This window comes from Nanorana parkeri, unplaced genomic scaffold, assembly GCF_000935625.1.
Source record: "Nanorana parkeri isolate BGI_ZX_2015 unplaced genomic scaffold, ASM93562v1 scaffold1197, whole genome shotgun sequence".
In the NCBI taxonomy this organism is placed as follows: Eukaryota; Metazoa; Chordata; class Amphibia; order Anura; family Dicroglossidae; genus Nanorana; species Nanorana parkeri.
The window spans coordinates 38,116-65,384 of NW_017307465.1; the positions used below are offsets into that span (position 1 = coordinate 38,116).

General features: G+C 42.0%; 1 protein-coding gene across 2 annotated transcripts; it reads right to left on the bottom strand.

Moving 5' to 3' along the window:
* Nucleotides 1–46: 46 nt before the first annotated feature.
* Nucleotides 47–25,654, bottom strand: LOC108796935 (diacylglycerol O-acyltransferase 2-like). Of its 2 annotated transcripts, XM_018568496.1 has the most exons (9): nt 25,366–25,654; nt 24,583–24,664; nt 12,177–12,267; nt 11,236–11,343; nt 9,375–9,445; nt 7,152–7,356; nt 5,956–6,130; nt 3,862–4,064; nt 47–233 (listed from the first exon to the last, which is right to left on the bottom strand). In XM_018568496.1, the coding sequence occupies exons 2-9, from the start codon at nt 24,598–24,600 to the stop codon at nt 79–81; spliced, it is 1,026 nt and encodes a 341-aa protein (XP_018423998.1). In that variant the 5' UTR covers nt 24,601–24,664; nt 25,366–25,654; the 3' UTR covers nt 47–78. The 2 variants fall into 2 exon arrangements, with proteins under 2 accessions (XP_018423998.1, XP_018423997.1); XM_018568495.1 differs by lacking the exons at nt 24,583–24,664; nt 25,366–25,654 and adding an exon at nt 22,906–22,983.
* Nucleotides 25,655–27,269: the final 1,615 nt, after the last annotated feature.

Sequence of the window (27,269 nt, forward strand, 5' to 3'; positions counted from 1 at the left end):
CTGTTCTGTCAGTCGGTCAGTCTTAAGCCATCGAGTTACATTTTGTATTTGGTCCAGTAGTTCTGCTAGACACTGTTTTCATACCACCAACAGAGAGTCAGTCTGCTGTAGACCAAAGCGCTCTTTGTGTGCATTAAAAATCTCCTGCAGACAGTCTATATAGATAGTATGATAAGCATCCACTTGCTGCTCAGAAGGATTCTTCATCCTAGGCACAGGGATGGGTTTACCTACTGCAAGCAAATTAAAAATTCAGTTTAGGACAGTCAATCCAAGCAGCAGACAAGTCAGCTATTAATGAGATTTTATCCAAGAGACACACCTTGTGATACACCGAGGCTCCATTTGAAAGGCACGTGCATGTAGTAATGATATTAATCAGCATACACACTATGATGCTTTTCACTCACCTCATAGTTCTAGCCGACCCGTGACAATGAGACTGTCACAGGCCGGCTCAGTAGATCGGGAGGGGAGCGAACACATACCGGCATTCGCTCACCTCTCGATCCTGTCACGGCTCTCTGCCGTGACAGGGGAGGGGCTGGATTCCCCCCGCTCCGATCCGCCAGCGCTGACTGGCGGAACGGACGGGGGAGGGGGCCGGTACAGCTGGCTCTGCCTTTAGATAGGCAGAGCCAGCTGTCAGTCACGCAGCTGGGCGGATCCCGGCACAATTGTCGGGATCCGCTTCAGCTGCGGCCTCTTAGTATACCGTGAGCTGCTGCTCGCGGTATACTGCGGCATCTCAGTATACCGCGAGCTACAGCTCGCGCTATACAGAGCCTAGGGTGACGGGAGGACGCTAGTTTGTGTCCTCCCGTTACCCTAAGGAGAACTATGGGGAAAAGACTTAACCCCATAGTTCTCCTTTAATTAAAGTTTTAGCCTTACAGAGAAATGTCATATATAATAAAATAAATTTAAGATGAATCCTCTACTTTTATATTAGCAATGCATTGTAGATAATAATGAGAAAGTGAACTTATAAGTCCTGCATTTATATAGTGCACAATTATATAGTGGAAACATCATATATACAGTAAACTCCCCATTATCCGGCATTCAAGCAACCGGAAAAAAAATATATATATATGTTCAAGAAACTTTTGGACGATTTCTTAAGGGACCGTAATATACAGGGGTACAGGTACTCCTAGAATGAGATCCTAATAGGTTGGACTTGATGGACTAATGTCTTTATTCAACCTCAAATACTATGTAACTATGTAGCTGGTGGCTTGATGCGTTCTAAAGAACTGTCAGTTGCTTGGTGCACTCCAAAAAAGGTTGTTGTTAGCAACTAAAATTTATTTTGTTGTTAACTAAATTCTTTTGTTTACATTCTGCTGTCGACCGCGGCGAGATTCCACAGTTGGCAGCAGAATGTAAACAATGTGACGCAATAGCCAGCCTGCTATTGGCTATTTCAAATTGCAATAGCAGACTGGCTATTGTACCCGGCAACTGAGCATAGGAGCAGACCTGAGAGAGAACTTTCTCTATCTTATTAACTCTCAAGCAACGAGTAACTACAGTTATCCGGAACCGACCTATCCCTGTGGATCGGAATAATGCACATATAATTAGTTATATGAATAAGCGACATGTGGAACATTTAGCTTTGTAGGCCAAGGTAACTAGTGTTTATGAAGGACATTAAGGCTTTGTAGATGGAGGTAACTAGAGTTCATGTAGAAAAGTTAGGCCTTATAGTTTAAGGTAACTAGTGTTCAAAAGACAAAAAAGTTATAAAATAGTTTTTTGACAATAGGTCCAATCCCAAGACAGCTGTCTTCTAACCTTGATGAGTGGGAGTCTTATTAAGACAAGAAGACCCATCTAATGTTCTTGGCATGACCAAATGCAAGTATAGTACATTATTATCTGATTTTTGGGGATAATTCAAGGTAACACAGATGGTTCTACTGTTTAAATCCCTATTAAAAGGGGCCTGTGAGCCTATATTATTTGAACCCGCCTGAATTGCTGCGTGTTCCCGGCCTACTGAATAAACCTACTTCTTGAAGATCTGCCTTTTATCGATCCTCTGTTTATTCTACTTCAGTATGCAAGCGCAAAAAATGAAAATGAAATATATGTATTTGATCATGCACTTGCAAACTTGCAGAGCCATTCAGGACAAAGGGGACAGTGTCATTGCAAAGGGGTCCCCGACTTACTGATATCTTGTCAGCACTCTAGCGCTGCTCATTCCTCTGTGGCATCCACTGAAAATTCACTCTGGCTCCAAGTATATGGGAGCATGTGACTTCCTTCGATGTGACCATGCTCAAGGCTAACAATCAATTGCTAGGCCCGAGCATTGTCACATAAAATAGTGAGTGACATCACCAGGTACCTTAGTGTCGGCTCCAATGGAGGAAGAATCAGTGGGGGATCAATGGCAAGCTAAGCCTGAGCACTGTTACATGACAGAAGGAGTGACATCCCCACTAACCTTAGCCCTCAACCCAAGGATATCTTATCAGCACTCCACCACTGATTATTACCCTGTGGCAACCAGAAAAATACACGGTGATACCAGGTATGGGGGAGCATGTGACATCCTCTGAGGTGACAGTCCTGAAGTCTAGCAACCAATTGCTAGGTCTGACTACCGTCACATGACAGAGGGAGTGAGATCACCTCTCAAATTAGTGTAAGCTCCAATGGAGGAGGAATCGGCGGGTGGGGGAATCGCTGGCAAGGGTAGTATAAGTGGGTTGGGGGGTTCCCTTCGCAAAACACGATCATTTTGTCCTAAATGGGCAAGAAAATTAAAATTCCAGATTAGCACAATCAATCTGACTAATAGACACACAAGCTATTAATGATATTTTATGCAAGAGACACACCTTGTGATACACCCAGCCTTTTACTAGACATGTGTATGCAGTAATAATGACCTTCATACACAGTTCACATGTGACTGAAATGGAGGAAGAATCAGCATGGGATTGCTGGTGAAATAAGCATAGCTTGGCTTGGGGTCCCCATTGCAAGACACTGTTACTTGCCTTGAATGGGCAAGGTGACATTGTCTCTTTAAAGTGTCTCTGAAACTTTACCAACAAAAAATAAAAAATGTTGGAGCTCTGCTTTATCAAAGTGGTCCGGCTGTAGCAGGGGGGCAGGAAATAAAAGCTGCTGCAGGTATGTGTTACTGCACTTTATAACTGTCAATAGCTTTTTCATAGTCACTTTAAAGGCCAGTGTGAACAGGCTTTTGTTCACCTCACCCACACAAGTCTATAAAAATGCACAAGCCATTGAGGCAGGTTAAATCCAGGTCAACTGCACCTGCAATAAACGTTGAATCTGAATGATCTCGAAAGTGCCTTAAACCGATGTCACGAGCAGGCTGTATTTGCCCATCAAAGCAAGTTGACACAGGGTCTAATGAATATACCTGAGATGCTAAGTTGACCCAAGAGTGATATTCCTGTTACAGGTGGTTTCACCTGCTACCTTCCTAAATTACTTGAGAAATCAGTGGCAGGAGTGATCTACCATTCTTTGGAATTGTTGGTGTTATCACTCATTTGGGATATTTCTACAAATTAACCCTCGGCTCTTAATGGCCATGGCAGCTGTTCAGACCTAGGAATTGATGCATAGAGATCTAATCATTGGCATTCCATAGAAATATAATAAACCATTAGTCTAATTTTACAGCACTTGCCAAGAACAGTTTTGAGTAACCCAACTCTTAAAAAAAAAAGTGACTTATAAAGTCATTAGCACAGCTTACAGTAGATGTATCATATTTTATAAAAAGCTTATACTCTAGGACTAATATAAATATAAAAAGTAAGAAAAGTCTGCGGACATGTCATTCTTATGTTAATTGGCACTAACCCACGGTGTTGATGGCTCTTCGTAGTGGCATTATTCCTTTGGAAGAACTGGAAAAGATCCCTTGCCCAAAGAAAATGCAGGGAGCAAAACCAATCCATTGTTGAAATAATGCCTGGAGCTTCCTTTTCCAGCTCCCAGGCTCAAAGTAATATTGCTGAAGAACCTCATTTTCCCCAAAGGCATACACGGGAACCAAGAAGGCACTGTAAAGCAATGTATTATGTTACTTACACAACAAAACCGTTCCAAGAAAAACTCTATGGACACCCATAACATAAGGTGACGGTTTGACCGCTTTTTATTTGTGGCAGGGATTGAATGATCAGGCATGTTAAAAAAACCTGTTCTGCTTCTCCGCTCAGCCCCCTCACATTGTAATCAAGGAAATGATTCCAAGTTTGTCCAAGCAAAGCTTACAAGGTCATAGAGCCTTTGTAAGCATTGCTTGGAGCTCTTTATTAATAACCACAAAAAATACTTCTTGTAGCCATTTGTGAGCACCCCAAGGCCCCTTTCAGACAGCCGCTCCGATCGGGTCTGCCTGACAGTTTTTTAGGCGAGCCTGATCATATGCCCAATGCAAGTCTATAGGCAGACATGTGTAAACAGACAAGTGTCAGTTTACACCCAGCTACCCCTGGTTCCAGCTAGGCCCGAAAAAAACAGACAGAACAGTGTTCCATTTCGACGGACCAGATCGTGCCAGATCGGGGGTAATCTGATGTAAAAAGGGCACATGTCTGTTTACATCAGATTCCCCATAGACACACAGGGGGTCAAGCAGTTTGATTTTTTTGCAAGATGGAGAAAAACACTGTACAATCACGGATATCACAGCGGTGACATCCGATCCATACCCCGCTGATCAGGAGAGGATCTGTACATGGATCCACTCCTGATCAGCCCGTGTGAAAGGGGCCCAACACTTGCCGTACATTGATTATTTGTGCAATATGACGAAAGATTAAAATTTGTTCCCAATCTCCCAATATTCAAACACTCATAGACATGTAACCCTGCATGCAACCTAATCCTTGCTTACAAGAGAAACATTGTTTCCCTGGTTAAGCCAGTTGTCCTTGGCACAAACATTTCAGTAGTTTCAGCCTCCCATCAACATTTGACTTATTTATCTGTCTGACACTATTTTGTTTTGTCACCAAGAAATTGTCATTGTTAAAGCAGAACCCCAGCCTGTGACAAGACAGTGAAAAGAGAAACAGCACAGTGATGAGCTCATTTCTCTGTCATTCTGCTCTCTCTCCTATTAGCATGCTTCCTTGTACTGCTTCTTCCTCTCACATTCCAGCCCTGCTGTACAGGGATGCAAGGGGGAGATACCAGGTTAAATTCAGGTACTTAATTGATTACAGAGCTGCACCAATGTGTGTCTTATACATCTGCATAGTTCAGCTTTATTATTTTTCTGCCTCTATATAATAGATATTGTCAGTGGCTTAATGGTTAGCACCACTGATTTACAACACTGGGTATCCCCAGTTCAAATCCTGGTCAGGATACTATCTGCAAGGAGTGTGCATGTTCTCCATGTGCTTGTGTGGGTTTGCTCCCAAACTCCAAAGACATGCTGGAAGGTAAATTGGCCATGTATGTGTGTGCAATAGGGACTGTAGATTGTAAGCTCCTTGAGGGCAGGGACTGATGTGAATGTGCTGTGTAAATTGTCGGTGCACTATAAATACCTATAATTAATGAAATACTATGACAGGAAATGATCATTCTATTACTGCATAGGACAAATACTGCTCTATAAGCGACTACAAAATATGTCATGAGTATGGACACAGAGGGCCATACATGCGTGAGTTTATGAGCCCCGGAGGTGCCTGGGAGTCACAGGTGTTCCATGCAGACAGGCTGCATGCAGAGCCATGCATCCATCCCTGTATGGGCTTGGATTTGCAGGAAGCTGCTGCATCTGTCAGCTTGTCATTGATTTTTTTACAGGCTGCTGGCCATGGCTGTACAAAAGACCTATGATTTCCGTTCACCTCCCAGATGCATAAACACACCCTGTACAGCTCTCTGTGGCTGTGTGAATGAGCTCTACATGCAAATGTTGCAAATTGTTACCCATTAGTTAGGGCCTTCCTTATGAATCCCTTCCGTTTCTTCAGTGTGAGCACATGCTGATTCCTGGTACAATTTAATGCCTCTGCTGACCCACCCACAACAATTACCACTGCATTGCCAGAGCCATTGCTGGACAGGAGATAGTCAATGGATGAATGGGTCACTGAGCACATTCCTGCAATAGATTCAACAGCAAAATATTAGAACCTCTTTGATATTTTTTTCTTCATGCAAAAATAAAAGAACGTAGTATCAAACATCAAGGTTATCAACAAGCTTATCACAGACCAAGACTGTTGATTGATTACAAAGTCATTATTTAGTTATCAAAAAGGTGAAGAAGACATACTTTCAGATACATATGGTAGTGTTGCATGTTCAAACTAAAAATGGTCAAGAGTAAATGCTACTGCAGGGGTAGGCAACCTTGGCAGTCCAGCTGCTGTGGGACTACAAGTCCCATGAGACATTGCAAGACTGACAACCACTGGTATGTCTCCCAGAGGCAGAGGCCTTTGTAGTTTCACGACAGCAGGAGTGTGAAAGTTGCCTACGCCTGTGCTAGTCGTCACTTGTGGTTGAATTATATAGAGGCGTATTTGTAAAACACATTTGTCTTCACATTCTCCTTCACATTCCCCCAGTTGAATCACTTTGGCTAATGCCCAATGTTGTTATCTGCCACTCATGAATGGAAAATCTAGAACTGAGTATTTTTCTCCATATTTATAATACGTCAGTGTTATATTCGTTTTCCCTGAACACTTAGGCCTTGTTCACACCAAATGCAGAGCAGATCCAGTCAGGTTTCTGCACACGCAGTGCAGTGGGTTGTGCCGCGTTTTTGATGCGTTCCAGAGCAGATCCAGAGCAGGTAAAATAGGGCTTGCCGCAGTTTTTTCACCTGCTCTGGATCTGCACGCTGCGATGTGAACTGGAGCTCAAAATACCATAGGAATACATTGGACGCAGTTTTGATCCGGTCTGCACCTGCTCTGCTCTGGATCTGCTCCACGCTTGGTGTGAACAAGCCCTTATAACCAACTATCACTTCCAACTCGAAAATCATTGATTTTATTAGTAATATTCTATGGGGAACATGCAACCTCGTTTTGTCATCCCAAGTCCACATTTAGCCTCTGCACCCGGGGCTTATTTTATAACCCCTCCCATACCACACACACAGACGCACTTACCTGCAGCGAGAAGGTAATCTCTGTATAAAGGCACCTTAAAATTTCCAGCTAATGTGGTGAGATGTGGCCTCAAGTTGGGAAAAACCTCGGAAAATCCAGTACTGTCTGTGCCAAAGTTACAGAACGCTCCAATGCTCATGATGCCATGAGGATGATATCCAATTATGTAATTGTGTCTTGGGTCTAGATCTACAGTTTTATGGAGCTGAAAGAGGAAAAAGAGAACAGTTTACAACAATAAAAGTAACACTAAACTCAGGAGTTAAATCTTAAAGGATAAGTTCTCCTTTTGCAAAAATGAAAGAAATGCATAATTATTAATAATTATCTATCTATCTATCTATCTATCTATATAGATAGATATAAAATATGCATTTCTTTAATATTTGCATTCAAGTCTGGAAAGGCTTGCAATTGTGATCACTCGATCACAACTGCAAAGCTCAGATTTCAGGACATTCTCATCCAGGCGGAGCTGCATACTCAGGTATAGAGTTTCAGTTAATAGAGAAGGGGCTGGACTTCAATCTGCATTAAATCACCTCATACAGCGTCCAGCCGTCCTTGTTCTAGGTAGATGTGCGAATATGGACAATTCTACCTATAGCAAGGACGGCTGGACGCTGTATGAGGTGATTTAATGCAGATTGAAGTCCAGCCGTCCTTCCCCATCTCTCCTAAGGGCTTGTTCACACCAAATGCAGACCAGATCTCCATGAGTATCTGCACACGCAGTTCAGTGTGTTTTGCCGCGTTCAGCGCCGTTTAAAAAAAAAAACCGAACATTTTTTATTTTAGTTTAAAATGGGCTTTCAGTGCGTTCGCATGCATTTTTGATGAGCTTGCATGCGTTCCAGAGCAGGTAAAATAGGTCTTGCTTCAGTTTTTTTACATGAACTGAACGCTGCGGTGTGAACTAGAGCCCAAAATACCATTGGAATACATTGGACGCAGTTTTGATCCGGTCTGTAACTGCTCTGCTTTGCTCCTGGAACACTCTTGGTGTGAACTAGCCCTAACAAACTCCGTACCTCAGTACGAGATCTGCCTGGATGAGAATGTCCTGAAGTCTGAGCTTTGCAGCTGTGATTGAGTGATCACAATTGTAATGCTTTCCAGGCTTGAATGCAATTATTAACCAAATGCATATATTTTTAAAATATAGGACTTATGCATTTCTTTAATTTTTGCAAAAGGTGAACTTATTCTTTAAAAATGCATGCACGTGGCTTAAAGGAGAACTATGGTGTTAGGCTTTTCCCCATAGTTCTCCTTAGGGTAACGGGAGGACACAAACTAGCATCCTTTCGTCACCCTAAGCTCAGTATAACGCGAGCTACAGCTCGGAAGCCTCAGAAGCCTACTTCTAATAATACGATTTAAAAATAGCTATCAAATTAATCAAAACCAACTTCCTCTAACCCAGTGGTTCTCAACCTGTGTAACCTCAGGACCTACATTTGTCCTCGGTCATTAAGTCGTCACTCAAGACGCACTGCAATGGAACGCAAAGCATTGCGGTACCGCATGTTCCAGTGCAGGCAAACTGTGGGTGTGAGGTGCGTTTTGGGTGCCATTCAAATGAATGGCAATGCAATGCACCTCCCACAACAGAACGCACGGTAGGTGCAATTGCGTGGTACAGTGCGCTAATCGCATAGGACTGTGCAATTAACACACTGTACTAGTGTGAACGACCCTCAAAAACACTGACAGACACACACAATCACAGACATATACACTCCAAAAAAAATGTAATTATTTTTTTTAAGATCCACCCAGTCTCCCTACCTTACGAGAACTGAAATGGATCCCCAAGCTGGGGTCCAGTGTGGGCTGCTGTGCTGTGACAGAGCTCCATCCATATGTGCATTGTTTGTACAGCTCCCATGCGTGCCCATAGAGGTGCCAGGAGCCAGAATGTGACGTCAATTCGGTCCAGTCACCTCTACAGGACAGGTGAGGGAGCTGTAAGCAATGCATGTATGGATGGAGCTCCCTCCTGGCCATACCACCAGCCAACCCCACCTCAAGCCAACAAACGGCGATGGGCAGCATATTTTGAATAGCTGCTCGGTGCAAGAACTGACAGTGCTGCGCTAGGGGGAGGCTGGGAGCCTTTCACCTAGAAAAGTGGAAGGCATGCAGTGATCCAGTGAACGTGGGGTTGTGACCAACTTTTGGGTCATGACCCACCAGTTGAGAACCAAGGCTCTAAGCTACCTTTATGGGGAAATAATCTCTAAAATATTTCCACACGGACCATCTACTCATCCAAACGGATCGTCTCCCACCTGTAATACAAACAAACAACAATTAAAGCCGTTGCTAAAATCTGCATACAAATATCACAAATTACACTTAAGTAGGATACACAGGGTATGAATTTTGGCCGGTTCCTGATGAACGGCCAAAATTTGCACAGTGGTTGACACTGTCGGCACCCTTCCAGCGGAAATTCCTATGCTGCTCGGTTCCATCTTGTGACAGGAATGTTACGTTAATGGCATTTGTTCAGCATATGGCTGGGTGAAAGTTTTATAAACAAACCACTTAGAATGCTCATAAAAGCTTTTGGGTTTTATTTCCTGCATCACAATGCTCTAAGCATAGTGTTACTGAAAGCAGGCCACTGGAAAGGACAGTTATAGACATGCATTGGTGAGCGGAGTCATTCAATGGACTTCATATCTCTTGGGGACTGTCACTTGAAGTTTCTTCACCATAGTTCCTGGCTGTGTTCCCCACCCCTGTTCTTCCTTTAAAGATGAACTTTACCCATATCTTCAAAATAAAAACAAAGGCACCTTTAGAAATGACAATCCCCAAACACATACTTCTAGATAATTGCTGGATTTTTATATCTGCATATCTTATTTTATATGTTCTTCTCCAGTCTTCTGACAGTGGCGATTTTAACTAAGGGCAGGTTACAAGATCTCCCTTTACTTCCTGTAACTCTGGCACATGTGACCAGCACATGACCATGCACATCTCAGTGGAGGAAAATGCCTTTCCCTGAGATCTCGTAAGATTAACCCCTTCGTGACTGACGACGTACAGTGTACGTCGCCAGCATCGGGGCTGAAATGCAAAGCTTGGACACAATTACATCATTTGTGCCAAAGTGGACCAGGAAGTAGTCATAAAAAGAGAAAACTGTAAGTAAAATAAAAATATACCGTATGTTTGTTCAGCTAATGAATGCAAGATGGTTTTTATCAGCATTGGGAGCTGCATGCTGATGTGATTATTGGTCGAAGGGAGTAAAGGTCCACTTTAACAAGGATGTTTTTACTCCTTCTGAATTTTTAAGGGCTGTTGCTAGGGGAGGGTCCCAGAAACCATGTATGTATCATGCGTTTTCATGTGCTCCTATTGACTTCTATGGGAATAGTTCCTGCAGTTAAATGCTATGGACCTGCCATTTGCAGCTGCTAATTCCAAAAATGTTTACTATAAAAAATTAGTGGAGCTCTCCTCTAATAATTAAAAGTTAGATTAATTCTCTAGTGCTTTCCTGGAGACCGTTTCAGTTATTAAAGAATTCCTGTCACCAACTTAAATATAGAAGGTAAAAGCACAGAAAAAGCAAGTGTTTTATATGTATTTGCAGTGGTGTTCCTTTCCATGCATTTTATTTCACTTGCAATGTGCCTCTGAACTTGATAGAAAATTTGACTACTTCAGGCGAGTCAATTCCATAGCCCAGCCCCGTACCTTCTTGTACACCATAGTCATCTCCTCTTCTGGGTGTGTCTAATAACTCTCTGTGCTGGCCCACCTCCTACACCCCTCCCCTCACCTACCCAGATGATTTTTAATGTAGCAGATGGGGAAGAAGCAAAGATAAATAATTCAGAGTGTCAGTTGAGTGACAGCTCTGAGTCTGCTGACATTACATCCAAGATGGCGTGCCCAGCAGCTTCAGGGCTTCTGCATGTCTACACAGGTAAACATCATACAAAAATGCATAAAAATGCACATATAACCCTATGGGAAGATTGTTATTGAAATGAATGGTCTGACAACAGGGTCTAAGAGAGATACTAAAATAAAAAGGCATAGTACATTTCCTACTAACCTCTTTCTGGTGTTTTCCAATCAGAGATCATCCAAATGATGTAGATGGCAATCAGGAGCCATAGCTGGCTATACACAATCCATGTGATTAGAAGTACGCAAACAGGACCTGGCAATACCATAGAACATATTAATATGAAAGAAGAATCTGAAAGAGTAGGACAAACATCTAGATACATCAGTGCTTTAGGTGGAACCCCAGACAAAATGTTTTCTAGCAAAATTTGGAGATGTGACTTTCATGAGAATTCCTCTCACTTCCTCTCACTTCCTCTTTCTAGAGCAGGAAGTAATGAGAAGGGGATATACAGCAATAAAAACCCAATGGCGGTTTGTACCCTTCCTCTAGTCAAAAGTGTTGTGAGTCACCTGCACTCCATAGAGCGTTGTGGCCTTGCAAGATAGTGGTGGTTGTAGTGATGACGGATGGCGCCGTGTGGAACTCCAAAGTAAAGGTCAGATAATCACTAGCACACATGAAGTAGACTCTTAAATCCTTATTCAATTTATTAGATTGTCACACTTTGTCATAAAACATCAACATTTTGGGGACTCGCAGGGTCTATATACATATATATATATATTGCATAAAATTAGATTCAGTGCCAAATTTATTTTCTGTAAAGCTTAAGTCCCCTTCACACTTTTAAGCTTTTTTTCTTGGACACCAACAATTTCTATGTATTAAAAATATTAAAAATAGGGGGCCTACACCAGGCGGATGAAGGCCGCTCAGCTGTGAACAGGCACCATTGAATATAATGAGGATTTTCATGTTGAGCAGTAGATATATATATATCTAGCAGTAGATATATGCAAAAAAATGTGAGGGTTTAGAAACCCTTTAAGTTACTTTAACAGGAAAGTTTTTAGGTGGAGCTGGGCTTCAGGGCTGCATTTCTGCAGCGGTAGTAGCGGTAAGGAAAGGCAATAGGAACATACCCAGTAATAAAAAGGTGAGTATCCACTGTAATACGCTAAGAATTTGTAGAATTTCTGTGTACAGACCGTTGTGTTTGCGAATCTCTTCTCTCTGTAAAACAAATGTGAGAAAACATATTAGAAGCTGTTGTTGAAGGTCTGTGAAGTAAACTTACAACTGCATGCTTCCCTGAGCTTTCTAAAGTGGACCTAAAGCTGTAGCTGTAATTTATTAATGGGTGTAATGGGCAGTACTGCTAGCTAACTCTGAAGAGAATGGGTTGTGTCCCGAAAACGCATTTAGCTGTGTTTGTGTGATTTTGCCGATCAACGGATCCTCTGGATTGTCCTCTTATTCACGTCCTTATTAGGACAGTCACTAAGGACAAATGTCAATTGATGAGTTTACCCTTGCTCTCCATGTGAGTACATATGTATTTTTCTATGTTTTAACTGAATAAAAGGTTTCATTGCACCAGGAAAAGGCGTCCGGTGTTTGTTTTTTCTATGTTCCATGCAGTGCACGGTATCCCTGGTCTGAAACGGGGCAGCCTTTATTGTCCTCTGATCGTAAGGAGAGCTCTATTTGGTGCTGGTCTAGGTGTGTGTTTCATTGTTAAAAAGCAAATAATTACAATGCATGCTTCTGACTCTACTAACTTATAAAAGAGAATACCTGTTTGTTTGCAAGAGGTTGGGGAATATCACATTTCAAATTGCGGTTAGCAATGTCTTTTTAAAGAAGAACTCCAGGGAAAATGTTTAACCCTTGCAGTGGGGCTACTGGCTGGCTCCTACAACGCTCCCACCAGCCTCTGTCCTCCTATGGTGTAGCGATGGAATGTCCCTTGGCGTCTTCACGCCTTATACACTGCATATACACTGAGTGGCCAGATTATTATGACCACCTGACGTTTGTAGGCAAATTAGTTATAATTTTGCGCTGAAGTTGCTAGAGGGCCAGACCATTATAAATAGGGAAGCAGGTTGTTTACCACGACAGTAGAAGTGATTTTTTTCTGAAGATACGGGGAAACAACGCGATTTAACAGCCTTTGAACGGGGATGATTGTTGGCTCTCGGAGCCATGGGGCGAGTATCAGCAAAACAGCAGAATTCGTTACATGTTCAAGAGGGGCTCATTGTTAAAGTGTTTAAAGACTGGACTGTCAGCCGAAAATCTGGGTCTGAACGTGCAAATTGTGGCCGTCAGCGACTAGTCAATGTTAGGGCAGAACGGAGAATGGCAAGACTGGTACAAGACAACAGAAGGGCAACAGTGCAGTGTCAGATTCCTTGCATCACCTTTCAACATCTCCTAGAGTCACGAGGCCCAACGAAGTCATCTCGTAGCCCAACAAAGTACTGATGGGGTGGTCATAATAATCTGGCCACTCAGTGTAGAACGTGATGACTCAGAGACCTTAGGCAGCTGCAGCAGAGGGGAAGAGACGCTGGAAGGACCGGTCTAAAAGTATAACTTTTTTTATTTTTGTATCTAGACAAAAATGAGCACTTAACCCTTGCAGTTCCGGAGTAGCCCCACTGCAAGAGTTAAGAAACAATTCCCCTGGAGTTCTTTATAGCCTAATGCCAGCAATTTGTTTTATTAGTAATTTGGATTCAGTGGGAAAGAGTTGGGCCGGATGTCCATCCACATGTGTAGAGTGCTTTGGCTCCATGGCAGGGAAGCTGATGATACATTGATGCATTTAATTTACTCGACCTTCAAGGGTAGAGACATTCTTACACTCCATCATGCCTTTTTATGGCCAGCATTATTTGTGCCCTAATAGAAATCCATCCTTGTTGGTGCTTTTCCACTCCTGGAATCCTTTCTGTGGTGACAGTTCTTTCCTATCATTAGATTTGTACTCCCTATGATTCTTCATTCTCTTCAAGCCCAATCCCTCTCTGTAGAGATTTCCTAATCTATAGGGATAATTTTCCACTACTTCAGTAAATTGTATTTCTTACTATGAAACAAAACACGATGTTACCCCTAATGCCTTCTATTCTTTTTATTCTCCTCAGTGGAATAACTTACATATTTTCACTGAATAGAGTAAGTCTTCTACACCCTAGTAGTTTCCTGCAGAAAAGAAATGTTACCTTGGTTACATCATATTCCCTCTCATTGTTAAAGTGACATTAAACCCTCAGATTTGTTAACATAAAACAATACTGTAATGTGTGCCTTACTGTAATCCATGGTTGTTTCCCTTCTCTTTGCTGCTCTTCCTTTTAAATCTGTATCTCTTCTCATGCTAGGCAGAACTTCTGTTTTGCAGCAGACTGCCTTGTCTCTGAAATGGATACATGGTGTCTGTGTGCAGGTTCACAACCTGAGCCAGCACTACAGGGAGAGGCACTCAGCTGCAAATGGAAGTTCTCCCCCAGCATGAGAAGAGATACAGATTTAAAAGGAAGAGCAGCAAAGAGAAGGTAAACAACCATGGATTACAGTAAGGCACACATTACAGTATTGTTTTATGTTAAAACAAATCTGAGGGTTTATTGTCACTTTAACTTGTGGGAATCTATGGGAAAATTGGCAAACTCTTCTTCCATAGTTCCCAATAATAATGCTGTTTTTCCCCCCTGATATTGAGGACTATCCCTTCCATCCTACTGAGAAGAATACTTCTCCAGCCTGCTTCTTTAACCCCTTCGTGACGGGAGACGTACAGTGTACGTCCCGTCACAAAGTGGCTATATGACTGGCCACGTACACTGTACGTGCTGAGTTATATTAGCCTCTGTAATGCTGGTAACTGGTAAATGTAAATTCTGGTAAATAAAGCTGGTAACTGTAAATTCTCAGCAGTTCCAGTCATTAATTAATGCCTCACTATTGAGACATTCATTAATGAAATAGTTAAGCTTTTTTAAAAGCTTCTTTCTTTCTTTCATGAATGAAAGAATGAAGCCTTTACATTCAGATACGGGTTCGCTAAATAGCGATCCCGTATCCGACAGCTGAAGATAGCAGAGAGGTAGCAGTGACTCACCTCTCTGCTATTCGTTTTGACACAATTCTCATTTGCCCAGATAATTTTCTTTTCACTTGTGCATTGAGAGTCCTTGTCTTGGACATGTGTCCTTGTTTTATAAGGCAGCAGAATTTACTATTTTTTTCTATGCCTTCTTGAAAGGTCAGCAAACAGCATTCTCTACTATCCCACTGTCCATCCACCTTAGTAGGATATTGTGAGCTCAGAAGCCTTAGTAACACTGATCCCTCACCTTCTTTTACTTATGCTCCTAAGCAGATTCCTAACCCCGATTTCTCTGTGATGGATTCTGCTCATGGCAGTCAAAAATATACCGATTCCTAGAATCATATATTTTATACTCTGGCAGGAATAAATATAGCTAGCACATTTCTCAAACAATTTCGGGTATTAATAGCAGAAGGATGGGAAGGAATCCATGCTATTTTTGTTTGCCTGTTTGTATTACAATTTAAAGTGACACTAAAAACCTGAGTTAAATCTTAAAAATGAATTCAAGTACTCAACTATTAATAAAAATGGATCTCATTTGTGTATCACTCGGCTGTAGATCCTCAAATCATCTCTAAATTGGTGCTGACACTGTTGGCACTTCCGTCTGGAGGGTAGCTACTTTTGTTCCCCATGGTCCCTGTATGTGATGGAAAGTAGCCACCACTCCAAACACGCTCCCGTGATGGACTACAATCTCACGTTTAGTTTACTAATTTCTGATGAGGTAGTAATGTGATAGGTTACCCTGGAGAAATTCGTTTTCAGGGATCTATTTCAAAACAGGTTGGGTTATGGAGTTTCAGAGGATGGGAGGGACTCTAGAGAAGTCGTGGAGGTGAGCATGGGAGAAGTTGACGAGGGAGCTAGAGAGCAGTAGGTTTTGTGAGGAGTGGAGAGGATGGTTAGGGCGATACTTTGAGATGAGGTTGGAGATCTAGCTGGGGGCAGAGTTGTGGATTGCTTTGCAAGAGGTTGTTTTTAATGATAGCTTATGTAGAGGTAGCCCAATGAGGAGTAGACATGTGCACTGGCAAAAAATTAGTTTTGTTTTGATTCTGAATTTTGAGTTATTTCCTTTTTCGGGATACGGGTCCGAAATTCAATTGATTTCGGGGTTCGGATTCAACAAAATTCGTTAGCGGTAGTCTGGACGAAATTTCATTTGTTGGACGAGATTTTGTTGCAGCAAAATTACATTAGAAAAAATGTCTGCAGAAGAGGAAGAGCGTGGAGTTCCCCCAAAATCCATACCAGGCCCTTTAGGTCTGGTAGGAATTTTAAGGGGGAACCCCAGCCCCCCAGAAAATGGGGGGGGGGTGGAAAACATTCCTACCAGACCCTTTATCCAAACACTGGTCCTGCAGGGCAGGAAATGGGGGGGGGCGGCAATCGAGCGCCCCCCTCCCTGCACCTTACCAGGCCACGTGCCCTCGGCATTGGGAGGGTGTCCCCATGCCGATGGGGACAAGGGCCTCTTCCCCACAACCCTGACCCGGTGGTTGTGGGGGTCTGCGGGCAAGGGGGCTTATTTGCATTGGGGTGCCGCCCCCCCATGTGAATGAGTAAGGGGTACTTGTACCCCTACCCATTCACTAAAGGGTTAAATCAAATAGTTATTAAAAAGTCCAGACTTTTGATAAAATCCTTTAATTAAAAAAAAACAGAGACAATTTTTGACTATTCTTTTAAGTAAAACAAAACAAAACAAAAAACGGCTCCATCGATGTAATCCAGCGTCAATCACGATGCACGACGCCCGCCGACAAAATAAAAAAGTCCCGCCGCACGAACCTGACGAAAACTCGCCGCAAAATGACATTCAGTTTGAAAGTAAACAGATGGACGGAAATTCGGATTCGTTTGCATTCGTTACATCTGTAATTCGGTATTCGGATACATCCAAATTTCCGAGATTTCGAAATGAAATCGCACATGTCTAATGAGGAGGGAGTTGTAATAATTGAGATAGGAGATGACAAGTGAGTGGATGAGCAGCTTTGTGGTTTCATTGGTTAGGAAAGGGCATATTTTGGAGATGTTATGGAGGTGAAAAGTGGCAAGATTTGGATAGTGATTGGATGTGGGACTAAAAGGTGAGGTCAGAGTCCAGGATTACATCCTAGCACCATGGCATGGGGGATGCAAGGATAGTTGTTCTATCAATCACAATGGAAAGATCAGGTGAAGGTGCATGGGTGGCAAGAAATATTTGTTAAAACTGAATTTTAAGAAGTGTTGTGACATCCAAACTGATATATCAGTTAGAAAATTAGTGCAAGGACGCTTAAGAGCTGAGCTGTATAGAGATGGTATTGCAGGTCATGCAAGGTTATCAACTGACCAAGAGAGGAGGTGTAAAGAGAGAAAAGAAGGGGTCAGAGGGCAGAGCCTTGGAGAATCCTTATGGAAAAAGGAGGTAGATATCTTACACTCTCCCCTTTTTAATTTCTGTTTAGAGAGCTCTCATATACATTCCTGTCTCCTTTAGAGATTACTGTAATGCATGCACTCAGTGACGAGTGGTCAAAGAAAATAGTAGGCAAGCGTAGATTTACCTACAGCATCCCATGTTCCCTTAAAGCAAACAGACCTACCAGTACTTGGCTGCACCAGGATTTATTACACAAAAGCTATGTTTCCAGTTAGGTAGCACAGCTAGCAATGGTAGGACTTATGTACCTGTACTTTTTTGTTTTTATGCTGTAAAAGTAGAATTATAATGTGATAATAGAATCATGTTAAAAAGAAAAACAGCCAGAGGGTCAGTCCAGGTGGCACTCAGAAACATGATCAGTAGACGAAAGGTCAGTCCAGGCAGCAGGCAGAGGAGTGGAAAGTAAACAGATATGGGGGCTGATCCAGGGAGCAGACAGAAATGTGGCCAATAAAAAGCGTCGGTACACAGGAGAACAAAAGATCAGATACAAGTAATGGCAGCAAGTTAGGCATGTGGCTAAACCTATAACACAAATCAGGTGCAGGGTCAGTGAGATTTAAATCAGGCACCTTAAAAAGGAAGGACCAATCAAGGCAGGAGTCAGAGGGCATTGCCAGGCAACAGGACACTGAGCTGCAGGTAAATTGCCAAATGCAGGAGAGCCAATGGGGAGCCAGGAGGAGGAGCCCATGGCATGCCTAGGCAATAGTATGATAAGCGGCAGCTGCTCGAATCACCAGAAGTGCTCCGGGAGGCAGGCAGACCAGCATGGGATGGAGGTTTTCAGTGAACCCATCAGGTCTTTACAAGCACTTCCTGGCTAGAAACTCATATTATGCACCTCACTTGTCCTAAGGCAAGGGTTAAAATACCTCATCTTTGCTTCCGACTGTTACCTAGTTGGTCTAAAACACTATGTTGATCCTAGATGTCTTCTCTTTTCTATATTTGATAAATTATTATTCATCAAGTCTTTATTCAGGTATGGATTCTGGTAAAATTACACATCTGTTGGTTTTCCTAGTGGCTTGCCCACCCCTCAGTTGAAATGCTTTTGGACATCCCACATGTCATAGACTATTCTACAATCCCTGTTCCCTCAACGGACAATAAAGAAAATAAATTTTTTGTACTTTCCGTAAAACATTTTTTGAGTCCATTGATGGTTCTGTGTACAAAACCGAGGCATGACGATTTGAGGTTGGGTTATACAGGCGCTGGATTAATGCGTTTTGTTTTGCCAGGTTCCAAAAGTACTATAGGCGGCAGGACAATACATGTCATATACTATTGTAGAACCCTGTGTCCCTCAATGGAGAAAATATTTTTATGGTAAGTACAAAGATCTTATTTTTCTCTTACCAGATTGTTTTACTTTACAAATTATTGTCCAGTATTCTCCTTATTTCATGCCAGCATCTAAAGTACGAATCAAATAATTTTACTACCAGTTATAGAAACATTATGTTTTTTAAGTTATGCATTTATGATTGTGGATATTGTAACCATCTATGTATTATATTCATCCAAAAAGAGCCGCACTCAATATATCCTCCGAATTAATCCAAACTTTAGTCCAAAAAACAGCATGAACCATATAAATATAGTGAGAGAAACTCCCACATGTGTTTCACTCTCCGGGCTTAATCATAAAGATAATCATAGAGGTCTTAGCTCACATCTATACACAGTGTATAGACGTGAGGATTTTTAGGACCTTAGACCGCTACAGGGGAGGGTGAGAGACATGGCAGGACTGGCTAAGAAGGAGTATAATTTTTTTTTTTTAACCTAGACACAAACAAGCACTTAACACTTGCAGTGCGGGGTAGCCCCATTGCAAGGGTTATTAAAAACATTTCCTTAAAGTGACATTAAAGTCAAAGTTTTTTTCTCCCCTTACCTTAAATGATGTCTCTTATTCCGATCATCTTCTTTACTGTCCTTTTCAGCCTTCTCTCCAGCGCTGGTGCGGGTCTCTGATCCAGCGCTGACTCCTCTGTCCTCTTCTTCTCTTCCTGTCCCACGGAGTCTGTGCGGGAGCACACTGCTCCATAGACTTACCTTGGGTCTCTCCTTGTCTCCCGGCCAAACATCTGAAATGCGCATGCGCCCACCCAAGATCCTTTGCGACTCTCCAGATATTCGGACGGGAGCGCACGGCGAAGACACAGGTAAGTTTAAACCCTTTTTAAACATTTTTTTTTTTTGCATAGATCTACAGCTTGCTAGCAGTAAATATATGCAAAAACACACAAGGGTTCAATAACAAGGGTTTAATATGTAATAATACTAACCCTTTAAATGTAAGCAGTGTAAGTACCTGCATTTAATCTGATATCAGACACCTCCTGCAGTCCCTGTAGAGCAGGGCTGGAGTGTGAGAGGAAGAAGCAGCACAAAAGTCAGTTCATGTGCTGTCAAGAAGCATGGTGAGAGGAGGAGAAAGCAGAGTGACATAGAAATGATCTCATCTCTGTGCTGCTGCTTCTTCTTTCACTATCCAGTCACAGCCTGGGAAAGGTCTAGGACAAAAGAAAGTAGGCTGAAAGATGCTGGCCATCAGACTGACATCTAGTGGCAGGAAAAAGCATCTGGATTTAGGCTAGGTCTTTAGAATGCTGGAAAACAATACAGGGTACTTTGCAATGTCCTCAGAGATCTGATTAAATATCCATTGCAAATCAAATTCTAAAGCAATATATTGAATTTTGAAGTACGCTGTTTTCTTATGTTTCACTGCTGGATTTTAGTTCTGCCTATTGTTTACTGATGGGTCCTGACTTGACAAGGCCACATAATATCAGCAAACTAAATCCAGACATTTCAGTGGATTTCTATTTAAGTTCTCACTGTTTCATTAATACCAAATTTGCGCAGGGGTGAGCAAGCACCCCTGTGCCCCACGACAGTTCTTGCCAATTGCAATGGGCTTCTCGGACACTGGCAGCGCATGAGTAAGTAAGAGGTATGAACAGACACCTTGTGGTGGCAGGCTTAGCTCGCTGGTTTTCTCCCTAGCGGTTTCCATTAAGCCCTGCCCTCTGCATCATAAAACTCTGTCCCCTCATCCAATAATTATGTTTTCTTGTAATCGGCTGTTCAGACAATGGCACTGGCAGCGAGTGAGTAAGAAAGATGTATGCACAGACACCTTGTGGTGGCAGGCTTAGTTTGCGGTTTTTCCTCCCTAGCGATTTATTTTTGTTTTTTTATCACATCAGTACCTGCCCACAAGGAGCTTACCAATATAAAGGTCCCTTTTGTACACACAGGGCCAATTTAGACAGGAGACAATTAAAAGGAGAACTACGAGGTGAGTGATTTTTACTCAACCTCATAGTTCTAGCCGACCTGCGACAATGAAACTGTCACACGTCAGCTCAATAGATCGGGAAGTGAGCGAACGCATACCGTCACTCGCTCACTTCTCGATCATGTCCCTACAGAGAGCAGTGACTGTCACTCACGGCTTCCTGCAGGGATTCCTCCTCTCCCCTCTCCGATCCTTCAGTGCTGACTGGCGGAACGGATGGGGAGGGGGCGGGTACAGCTGGCGAGCAGAGCCAGCTGTCACAAACGCAGCTGGGTGGATCTCGACAGTAATGTCGGGATCCGTCCCTGCTGCCTTCCAGCATGTCCTTGGAGTGTAGGAGGAAACCGGAGTACCCGGAGGAAACCCACACAAGCACCGACGGGGTCACTCATCAGAAGAAGCTGTAGCTCGCGATATACTGAGCTTTGGGTCACGGAAGGACGCTAGTATATGTCCTCCCGTGACCCTTAGGAGAACTATGGGGAAAAACACTTACCCCATAGTTCTCCTTTAACCTTCCAGCATGTCCTTGGAGTGTGGGAGGAAACTGGAGTACCCGGAGGAAACCCACACAAGCACAGGAAGGACATGCAAACTCCATGCAGATACTGCTGACCTAAATCAGGGGCCCCCAGTGTTGTAAGGCAGAAGTGCTAACCACTAAGCCAATGTGCTGCCCAGGTTTACATTAAGCCCTGCCCTCTGCATCATAAAACTCAGCTTCCTTATCCAATGATTACATTTTCTTGTAATCGGCCCTTGTAACCAGCTGAACAGGCATGCTGGCAGGCTTAGTTTGCTGTTTACCCTCCCTAGCGCTTTAATTTAATCCTTGCCACCTGCATCATAAAACTCCGCCCCTTCGTCCAATAATTGTTTCATTGTAATCAGCTCCAGTTAAAGCTGACCTTTACTCTCAAAAATCAAATTCTACCAATGCATCCCTCTATGTATGATGATTAATAATAACATAGACATGTCAGGTGTAAAATGCTGTGATTATGAAATATTTACACTTGCATAGCATTCACTTGCTGCTTTCAAAGGGCAAAATGACTTTGACAAAGCAATGCACACTGGGATTGCGTTGTCATCCGCAGATCATTGATGGGAAATCTCATGAGATCTCAGGGAAAGGCATTTTTCTCCCCTGAGATGATGTGCATGGTCACATGTCCTAGTCACATGTGCCGGAAATCCAGGAAGTAAAGGGAGAGCTAGTAATCTACTCTTAGTAAACATGGCCACCGTCACAAGACGACAAGAAAAGGGAAATAAGGAATGCAAAGAATACAAAGCCGGCAATTATCTAGAAGTAGGTGTTTGTAGATTGTCAATACTAAACAGTTCTAAACAGTTCTAAAGGTGTGTTTGTTGTTATTTTAAAGATATGGGTAAAGGTCCGCTTTAAATTATACAGTCAACCAATCAAAAGCCTAGGTATTTCTTTGACTTGGCGGCACAGTGCTTCAGAATCATGTGACTCCTCTTAGCAGCAGTTGTATCACCTCTTGCTTGCTGCTTAATTTAAGCAGAAAATGATCAGAGCTGTCAATGCTTTGACCCACAATTGTCTTTTGGGAAACACAGAGAAATTTGGTGATCAATGGAGCGGTACAACAATGTATATGTAATATAATGATGGATAAATGATTGACATTATGAAATGGATTATGAATTTTGTATGATCTATATGCAAGACATTTAGGGATTCATTAATCATGTTTGTGCAGGAGCATTGATTTTAATTTTCATTATGAAAAAAACTTTTTAATGAATTTAATAAATGTATAACATTTTCTAATTATCCGAGTCCTCTTTTCAAAAAACCCCCACCACAACCTTTGTTGTATATGTAACAGAGAAATCGAAACAAAGGTCAATATAAACAAAGCTCCAATACAACAATGCACATATAGTAAAACATAATAAACCAATAATAAAACATCATAATATACAAATATCCAGATCCAGTCATTCAGCTCTCACCTCCTGGATGGACTCCATAGGAAAGGCTGCCGGGGTCACTCATCAGAAGAAGCCAAGGTCCACATAATAGCAGATTTTATCGCTGTGTATGGGAAGGAAATAAAAGAAGTATTAAACCAAATGTCAGTTATATAACAGTCTGGGGCTGGAACATGTATGAAAACGTAGCCAGCATAATAATAACAGAAAATAAAGAAAACCATCACAATCGGTGTGACCGGGATTAGTGGATCACAAGACACTTTGTGTAAAAGAGCTATTCATACAGCGGTCACAGATTCATCTGTACAGGTCACAGCCATTTATAAGAACAACATTAATAATGTTTGAGATTCAGGTAGGAGATAAAGTTATGATGTGAACATGCAAAAAGAATCATAATATTTATTTATTTTTCTATTGTGTATATGCAATGTAAAAATACAGCTAGCGCTGCGTCAATGCCACTTGTAACCAGCTGAACAGGCATGCTGGCAGGCTTAGTTTGCTGTTTACCCTCCCTAGCGCTTTAATTTAATCCTTGCCACCTGCATCATAAAACTCCGCCCCTTCGTCCAATAATTGTTTCATTGTAATCAGCTCCAGTTAAAGCTGACCTTTACTCTCAAAAATCAAATTCTACCAATGCATCCCTCTATGTATGATGATTAATAATAACATAGACATGTCAGGTGTAAAATGCTGTGATTATGAAATATTTACACTTGCATAGCATTCACTTGCTGCTTTCAAAGGGCAAAATGACTTTGACAAAGCAATGCACACTGGGATTGCGTTGTCATCCGCAGATCATTGATGGGAAATCTCATGAGATCTCAGGGAAAGGCATTTTTCTCCCCTGAGATGATGTGCATGGTCACATGTCCTAGTCACATGTGCCGGAAATCCAGGAAGTAAAGGGAGAGCTAGTAATCTACTCTTAGTAAACATGGCCACCGTCACAAGACGACAAGAAAAGGGAAATAAGGAATGCAAAGAATACAAAGCCGGCAATTATCTAGAAGTAGGTGTTTGTAGATTGTCAATACTAAACAGTTCTAAACAGTTCTAAAGGTGTGTTTGTTGTTATTTTAAAGATATGGGTAAAGGTCCGCTTTAAATTATACAGTCAACCAATCAAAAGCCTAGGTATTTCTTTGACTTGGCGGCACAGTGCTTCAGAATCATGTGACTCCTCTTAGCAGCAGTTGTATCACCTCTTGCTTGCTGCTTAATTTAAGCAGAAAATGATCAGAGCTGTCAATGCTTTGACCCACAATTGTCTTTTGGGAAACACAGAGAAATTTGGTGATCAATGGAGCGGTACAACAATGTATATGTAATATAATGATGGATAAATGATTGACATTATGAAATGGATTATGAATTTTGTATGATCTATATGCAAGACATTTAGGGATTCATTAATCATGTTTGTGCAGGAGCATTGATTTTAATTTTCATTATGAAAAAAACTTTTTAATGAATTTAATAAATGTATAACATTTTCTAATTATCCGAGTCCTCTTTTCAAAAAACCCCCACCACAACCTTTGTTGTATATGTAACAGAGAAATCGAAACAAAGGTCAATATAAACAAAGCTCCAATACAACAATGCACATATAGTAAAACATAATAAACCAATAATAAAACATCATAATATACAAATATCCAGATCCAGTCATTCAGCTCTCACCTCCTGGATGGACTCCATAGGAAAGGCTGCCGGGGTCACTCATCAGAAGAAGCCAAGGTCCACATAATAGCAGATTTTATCGCTGTGTATGGGAAGGAAATAAAAGAAGTATTAAACCAAATGTCAGTTATATAACAGTCTGGGGCTGGAACATGTATGAAAACGTAGCCAGCATAATAATAACAGAAAATAAAGAAAACCATCACAATCGGTGTGACCGGGATTAGTGGATCACAAGACACTTTGTGTAAAAGAGCTATTCATACAGCGGTCACAGATTCATCTGTACAGGTCACAGCCATTTATAAGAACAACATTAATAATGTTTGAGATTCAGGTAGGAGATAAAGTTATGATGTGAACATGCAAAAAGAATCATAATATTTATTTATTTTTCTATTGTGTATATGCAATGTAAAAATACAGCTAGCGCTGCGTCAATGCCACACATTGTGCTACACTCTACCTGCGCTTACTTGATTGAAATAAGCGTGTGAAAAAACGCCACATGGTAGTTGCCGTCATGTGATGCCTACTACTTTACTCGCAGATAGCCTAGGAGTACGGCAGCTTCCATCTAAGGACTCGCACACAGGTATTATCCTTTGTGAAAGATTCATTTGAATAAACTCAGCAACTATATAACAACACAAGTGATCTGAACATGGACAGCACCAGTGATCCAGTTACACTCAGTACAGTATTGAACCACAGGCAACATTCACAAAGAGGAGGATTATCTTACCCCCCTTTGCACGCTGAGCTATGAATACAAAGACTTACCTTCCCCCCAGAAGGGGGAGACACTTAACTGTGGCCCTCTGATAGTGTCATTGACAAGGGTCATCATCAGCTAATACAAGCCTGCATCACACACACGTGGTCCAGAGTTCAGGATGTGAGGACAGCTGTGGATGTCTGGTACCCACGCACACATTCCCAAATACGAGATGCAAGACGCCTCCTGATTTGCAGCTCAGGCTGGCTGCTGATTGGACGGAGCTCTTTCTGTCCCTGAAACACATCGGATGCTGTGATGCAGCAGGATCAGGACAGCATTAACTCCTGCACTGCCACACCACTAAGCAGCTAAGGTTACACTGATCAATGGAGGCTTTGTGTCCGGAAAATGAAGTGTTAAAGTATCCTCACTCCCTCTCGTTAGTCATTGGTGACAATTTCACACAAATCTGTTACAGGAATCAGAGAGAGCTCAGAGATCCGGGATAAAACCGGTATGCGTTTCATGGTTTATTTTCTTTCAGCGAGGTCAAGTAAACCGATCACGAGGCAAGAGAGATCGTCACGGCCAATATTGTCTCCTGAATAGCCCAGATGCCTGGCCGTCATTATGTTTTAAACCAGGGGTCTCAGAACTCAATTCACTCGGGGGCCACTGGACAACATATTCTTCTCTCATGGGGGCCACTTGCAAAAATAAAATGTCATACTTCCAAACAAAATGTAACTATATACGGTACCAGTGTTCATGTCTGTGTGTTCATAATGTCAGTATGTGTGTTTGTGAGCTGTCAGGAATTCTGTGAGTGATGTCAGTATGTGTGTAAATGTTTCTGTGTGTCACATCAGTATGTGTATATGTGTGCAGTGTCAGTATATGTCTGTGTTCTTCCCCCCCACAGGTTTAAATTTTAATCAGAGAGGAGCAACAGATTTACACACAGAAATATATACACACACAAATATATGCACACAGTAATACACACACAAATATATAGACACAGAGAAATATACATAAGCACACACACAGTAATACCCACACAGAAATACACACACAGTAATGCCCACCACACACAAATATATATGCACACAGTAATACACACACACACAAATATATACACACACAGAGAAATAACATAAGCACACACACAGTAATACCCACACAGAAATACACACACACACACACACACAAATATATGCACACAGTAATACACACACACAAATATATGCACACACACACAGATAAATATACATAAGCACAAACACAGAAATACCCCCCCCACACAGAGAAATATACATAAGCACACACACACAAATATATGCACACAGTAATACACACACACAGAAATATACATAAGCACACACACACACAGTAATACACACACACACAGTAATACACACACACACACACACAGTAATACACATAAGCACACACACAATAATACACACACACAGAAATATACACACACCCACAGAAAAATACAGACACTAACACACACACAGAGATAAATATACCCATACACACAGAAATATGATCATGAAAACCCCAAGAACCCCAAATCCACAACCTCAAAAAAGTAGATTATTACATGCAATCAATAAAACAAGGATTGTACATAGAACAATATCGGACCTCTGATAAGTACAAGCATGCATGTGTACTCAGTACTTGGTTTGGGCCCCTTTTGCAGCACTTACTGCAATTACTTTTGCACGATATTCTAATTATTCGAGTTTCACCTGTTTATACACACCCCTCCCTCCACACACATAAAAGAAAGAGCTCCCTCACCTGCTGACATTTCTTGCATGGAGGAGGAACATTCCCTGGTGGCTCGGTGGTTGATTAGTAAGGTCTGAACCAGGTGCAGACCTCACTACTCCTTCCTTTCGGCCAGCACTCAGAGCTGTCAGAACACCAGCTGAAGGAACTAGTGAGTGCTGGC